This window comes from Melanaphis sacchari, unplaced genomic scaffold (genome assembly GCF_002803265.2).
Source record: "Melanaphis sacchari strain LSU unplaced genomic scaffold, SCAv2.0 Contig15_pilon_pilon, whole genome shotgun sequence".
Lineage (NCBI taxonomy): Eukaryota > Metazoa > Arthropoda > Insecta > Hemiptera > Aphididae > Melanaphis > Melanaphis sacchari.
In genome coordinates, this window is record NW_020270722.1 from 81,494 (window position 1) to 88,201 (window position 6,708).

The 6,708-nt window shown below is 21.3% G+C and overlaps 1 protein-coding gene across 1 annotated transcript; it reads left to right on the forward strand.

Annotated features, from left to right (window-relative positions):
* Nucleotides 1–723: 723 nt before the first annotated feature.
* On the forward strand, nucleotides 724–6,218 carry LOC112592191 (nuclear cap-binding protein subunit 2-like). The gene is made up of 6 exons (XM_025336200.1): nucleotides 724–962; nucleotides 1,757–1,946; nucleotides 2,961–3,083; nucleotides 3,432–3,613; nucleotides 4,728–4,904; nucleotides 6,170–6,218. The coding sequence occupies exons 2-5, from the start codon at nucleotides 1,794–1,796 to the stop codon at nucleotides 4,897–4,899; spliced, it is 630 nt and encodes a 209-aa protein (XP_025191985.1). The 5' UTR covers nucleotides 724–962; nucleotides 1,757–1,793; the 3' UTR covers nucleotides 4,900–4,904; nucleotides 6,170–6,218.
* The last annotated feature ends 490 nt before the right edge of the window (nucleotides 6,219–6,708 follow it).

The following is a 6,708-nucleotide window of genomic DNA, read 5'->3' on the forward strand; positions in this document are numbered from 1 at the left end:
ATACAACTACAAGATACAAGTGATACAAGAGTTTAATGTGTTGAAATTCGTAATTTTACTGAACTACTCCGTGGATATCCTACCCATGACAAAAATCTTATAAAAATATTAAACCATAAACTATGAGCTTGTTAGTTGTTGGCTTATTTTTATACAGTTTTCGAACTATTTGATACTAAATAAATTTATAGATTACAGATTTAATAACGAAAAAATTTAAAAAAAAAAAGACTTGACAGAAAATAAATCATACGTTATTTTTATCTTGAGGCTGATTGTCTTACAAAGACGGGTATTTAGTTAAAAAATTTAATTTTTAATTAATTTATCAATTTAAAAAAATGGTTAAACGTTATTTTCTATTGCGTACTTCACTTCGCCACGATTACCATTCGTATATCGTATATTATATTAATAATATATCATATATATAATAAAATATATTCCTATGAACTTAAAAATCTACGTCAAAAACTTAAACTAAAATTTGGTATTTTTAGATAAGAGTATCTTGTATAATTATGTAAATAAATATTATTCATTCGCCGTAGTCTAAAAGTTTCATTTATGTACTGTAGATAATTGTTATCAAAAAATATTTTTGTAAAAATGGATAGGTAGGTATATCTAAATTTAGGTATATTCGATTTCGATATTTCGTTATTTAACAATTCGTAATATTATGGATGTCAGCAATATTATTCGAAATTGAGGTTAGGAACATATAAATAATAATTAATCGATGTTTTATAGTAAAAATCATATAATCCGTACCAAAAACGTCTCAGAGCTGTAACTTAGAATTAATAGCAATTTCATTTGTGAAATGAAAAGATCATTTCATTCATAATAATTGTTCGCATGCCATGATATTTTAACGGTTCACGTTGAATTATTTTTCTGAACATAATTTTTATTCTTGATTTTTTTGATCGCTATTTTTTAATTGTGTACAGAAGTAGGTAAGTAATATTTTATAAGTATCTATTTACGTATCATTATAGCGTGTTTATGAACACAAATAATGCAAATTTATAACTTATATCAATAGTATAAAACCCTGAGACTTATAAGGATATTTTTTCTGTGAAGCATTTACTTAACAATTTGTTTTGATTTTCATAATTTTTATTAATTTTCATACAATATAAAGACATTTAACTGTGTTTGTATCTATTTTATTTATTCAGTAGGTACTAATATATATATATCTACAACTAATCTATTTACCTATAAATTATACGATTAATAATATACTGTGTATAATTAGAAATTTGTTTTAAAATAATAATATTTGAGTCTACTCATCAACAGAGATCTGATTTTGGCCTGCATTGATATTATATTATTCAACCTACATAGACTATTTTTTTAATCTATTAAAATATGGCAATTTGTATATTTATATGATATTATTTTTAAATTACCTTATATTAGACATTTGGGCTATAGAAAAATAATTGAAGAAGTCATTCAAATCATGTTTATTAATTGTAGGTGTATTAGTTATATTTTTATTTACTAATATTTAATAAAGTAATAAAAAGGTAATGTATAATAATGTAAATGTGTGTAGCATTATGTTATTTGACAATACAGTAAAGATGAATTAGAAAAAAAAACTGTATCTAATAAAAAGGTACCTAAATTATTACTATCATTCTTTAATAGTGATTTTCTAATTTATTTATTTTCATTTTCACAAATTAAACTATTTTGTTATTTAATCATAGATAAAATGAATTAATTTTTCCAGATATTTGTACTTTATTGTCTTACAATTTGTCGATACTATGCCTTCCAATTGTAATGAATCCATACGGTCCTGTGCATTATATAAACCTCCCCATTTGCGAAAAGAACTTGTAGAAACTGTGTATTCACTGAACAATAATACTTCTTCACTGAACAATAATGTTTCCAATTGTGTGAATAATAATTCAAAGGTATAAAAATATATCTATTTACAAGTAATGAGAATTGTGTTAATACTTTTTTTAAATATTATAAGTATGAATATTAATATATCCAATGTAAACATTGAGTTTCAATTAAATAATGTGATAAATTATAAGCATTTAGCATATTAAATAGTGTTGTATATTATATTATACATTTTTTAATTTAATAAAATAAGGTAATATTATTTAAATATTAATATTTTAAAGCTGTAACCTATATATATATATAATATTATTATTAAAACTTTGTTTTATATGATTATTTAAAAAAAATATGTATATAAATATTTTATATTTTAGACTGGTATAATAAAGTTAAGTTATAATTCTTTAGGTTTTATAGATGAAAATTGACTTGAAATATTATAGTATGTAAAAAAAAATAGTTATACAGATATATATTTGTATATAAGTACATATGTACTTATAATGTGGTGTTTATTCTTAGCAACTGAATGATTAATCAAAAATGTTGAAAATAATATTGTGAAATATTTTTCATTTTGAGTAATTCATATCTTTTTCTCTCTCATAAATCAAGTACTAGAAAATATAAATAAACATTAGAATGATAACCTCAGATAGTTAAATATTTTTATAATTTTATGACAAATTACTATCTTATTTTATGCTTAATTAAATTGTATTTGTTATTATTTTCTTGCACTTATGTTACCTACCTCATAATATCTAAGTTAAAAATTAATATTTTTAGATAAATTGTTTAATAGTTTCATTAAATGTTTAACTCTAATGCATAGAATTTTTTGTAAGAGCAGTAGTTCATGTTATATAGTTAGATATTAGATCATAATACATATAATATTATGATGAATCATTGATGGTGCAAATTTATTTCTTTATGATAACAATATTTTTAAAATAATATTATTTTGATACTTACAGTAAAATATATTCATAAACCTATTTGAAATTTTTTGATTTAAGTATTTTGTCTCATTAACAATAACATTTTTTTTAACAATCTCGATCTTTAAGGTGAACAATAATGATATATCGAATTCTGAAAATAAAGAATCAGTTACCAAGTTATATATACCACCTGCTAAACGCAATTTGAACAATGCGGGCCAATATAAGTATTTTGATTGTAAATTCAAGGTATGTACCTTCAAATAAAATACCTAAGTACTAGCTGAGCTGTAAAGATAATATTCTCAATATTTGAAAACGAGTTATTAATTTTATGGTATGATTTGTAAAAATATATTTTAAAACTTACAAATTGTGATTGTAAATGTGAAGTAAAAGTAAATTTATTTTATTAAAAAATATTATTTTTGTTTTTTTATTAAAATGTATAATTTTCTTAGTATATTTCTGTATATTTCTGTTGATTACTATAAAAATTAATGTGCTTCAAATACTAAAAGTTGATTGATGATGATGTATTTTTAAAAAAAAAATAAATAATATCATTAGTTACATGTAAATTTACTTAAATTTTAGGGGACTCGCTCAGAATATTCAAAAAAACTTAAAGAATCAACCACTGTATATGTTGGACATTTAAATTTACTCTCAACTGAAGAAGATATCCATAAGCTATTTTCAGAGGCAGGAAAAATAAAAACCATTATCATGGGATTAGATAGAAATACATTAGGTCCTGGTGGATTTTGCTTCATTGAGTATGTTTAAATAATTATTAATACTTAATAAAATATACTAATATTAACTTCAATAGTCTTGTAAAAAAAAAAAGAACAAAATACATTTTTAGCTATATTGCTATATACTTTTTTATAAGTTCAGCCTCCTACTAGTATGGAATTAGTTTTAATCAAATATTTGCAATAGTATGATTGATTTAAACAGCATTCAATTATTGGCCTTATTGATTATCTTTTTTTAGAGTTATTACTACTTTTTTAAATTTTTAAGCAAGTTTAGGATTTGTAGTAGTAATTATTAAGCTAAGTATCCTTAGTTATTAGTTTAAAATAGAAAATAAAGTTGTCTGCATGTTAGTTTAAAATATTTATTTGACTAAAAAATAACTTTTAAAAACCTACTTATGATCAAGGCCAGACAAGAGTTCATGAGAAAGGGGCATACATTTTAAAATTATATAAAAATTTATAAATAAAATAAAATTGTTTACTCATTTTCTTTAAAAGTTTTAAACTCAAATATATTTATTTTATGAATAATTTAAAATAATTTAGATGTGTTTTAGATCTAGCACTTACTAGAAATTATTAAATAATTTAAAAAATTTATTGTTATTTATAAGTGCTATAATCTTTTACTTTTTTGATTTTCGAGTACTTATTTAATATTTTATACTGTTAATTTAAACTTTTTTTTTTGTATATTTTCTATTTTCTATTTTTTTTTTTTTTTTTTTTTGACATAAATTCAGTGATGTGTTAAGAATGAGCGTCAAAAAATTTAAATATGACTTTACTTATGTTTTACTATATAGAATATTGCTTAGAAATGACAGTTGTGTAAAGAAGTTTCTGATATATCTTTATTATAGTAGTAACTGGATGTAGATGGGTTCGAGGCTAATCTTACGAATCAATATATTATGTGACATATTTCAAGTTTTTTGACGGATAAAAAAATTATAAGACTTCCAAAACTAATGTAATTGGTTAGATAATTTAACTTAATTTTTTTATTAGTTAAAAAACATTAATTTACATATTCATTGGATATAAATTTGAAACTAATTTGATATCAATTTTTTTTTGTCTAACAAATTTAATTTTATTATAATATTAATACTGTTTTTAGATATGAAACAAGAATAGAAACTGAAAATTGCATGAAGATTATGAATGGAACGTTATTAGATGGAAAACGACTGTTAATCGATTGGGATGCTGGATTTATTGAAGGACGTCAATATAGACGCGTTAAAAGAAATCAACAAAAAACCTCTGTGTTTTCGACCACTCAAAAATAAATAATGTTAGTAATTATGAAATTATTAATTTTTTTATTTATTTATTTATTGACATAGTTCTCCTAATGGAGGGGTGCACGGGCTTATAGACCTCCTCTAATGTCTTATTTTTTTATTTTGCGTTTGTATTTTTAATGGAACAAGGTAAGATTTAATGTAATGCTCTTATTAGTTTTTCATTAAAAATGGAATTAAATTGTTGTCAATGTACTGTAATTAAAATTTATTGAAAAATGTAATACATTTTATAATTTTTAATTTTCTTTTCTGGGAAATTTTAATTGTATTATAAAATTATTATAAAAAGTGAGTTTAATTTATAATGGTTGAAAATTTAAGTGTAATTGTTAATGAAGATGAATTAAGTATATATACAATTGAAATGTAGTATTTAAAATATTTTAATAATGGTTGGAGGCGTGGGACAGTCTTCCACAAGTCTGCGTTGAATAATTTTGTATTTAAAATTAGTTTCTATACCTTTAGACATAGCTTCTCTACTTAATTTTTTCCAATTTGAGCATTATCTAGTGATTTTTTAATTGGTAGCTAGATATGCTAGCTAATATGACAGGCCAAAATTATTTGGGAAGAGGTAAAGTCAAAGATATAATACAACTATGAAATAGAGAAGAATCATTTTCTTATTTTCTTATTGAATTTGACTAATATTTTCACGATAACAACTCGGTTTTATCAGCGACATTTTGAAGTTCAAGATTAAAACATTAGTGGTGCATCTTGATTTAGAAAACTATGGGTTAGAGCTAATGTAAGTTTTAGTAGTTTCAGACTCTTAAGTATACCTAATACCTATACAATATGTAATACTTTATTAAATTTACATTTATTGTATTTGTAGTAATTAATAATTATTTCTATGGTTAACCTTTATAGAGTAATAAATATTGATTTTATTTTAGATTTTTAAATTTTGTTCACATAATTTGATAAAATCTCTTAATGTTTCAATAATATTGTTTAATTAAAAATTAAGTTATGACTAAACATTTACAACTTCATTTAATATTTTTATTTGAATAAAATGGCTTTTATTTTACAATTAAAATAAGAAATTAACTTCAAGTTGGTTTTTTAAAATAATTGAAACTACAGTTTGCTGTAAATTGCTTTTGTAATATAAATATATATATATATATTTGTTTACAAATTAGTATGGTAGAAAATTTTAGTGGCATATAACTTCTATGAAAAAGTTCATGATATCTAGTATTTTTTAATAATTAATCGATGTTTAATATTTTTCCAGATAAATTCACACTTAAATTATCAAGAAAGGAAAAAAATTATTAAAAGAAGTGTATTTTTTTTTTTTTTTTAGTAACTATATGCAATTGTTTAAAATGTCTATTTTTGTTTTATAAATATTTATATTCTATTGTTCTATTGTTTATTTATTATTATTTTTTTTTTTGTATTTACCATATAATGAGAAAGTATCATTTACAACTATGTTTGTGTTATCCTAATGAGGCATTTGAAAATATTTTTTTTAAAGGAGAAGTTAATATTTTAATTTTTTTTTTTAATTTTGTTTCTAAAGTGTAATATATTTTGTTTGTTATAATAAGTTATGTTGTCACACAATTTTAATTTTTGATTAAGGCATAGTTATAAAATGTGTTGATAAACTGATTCATTATTTTTATTTTTTACAACAACCAGATGGTAAAAAAAATAAATTTTTATGTGGCTGTACTACAGTAATTTGTTTAAGTTCAAATAAAATAAATTGTTTTTTAAAGAAATTTATCTTTTTAATTTATTTTAATTTGTATTAAATATTAA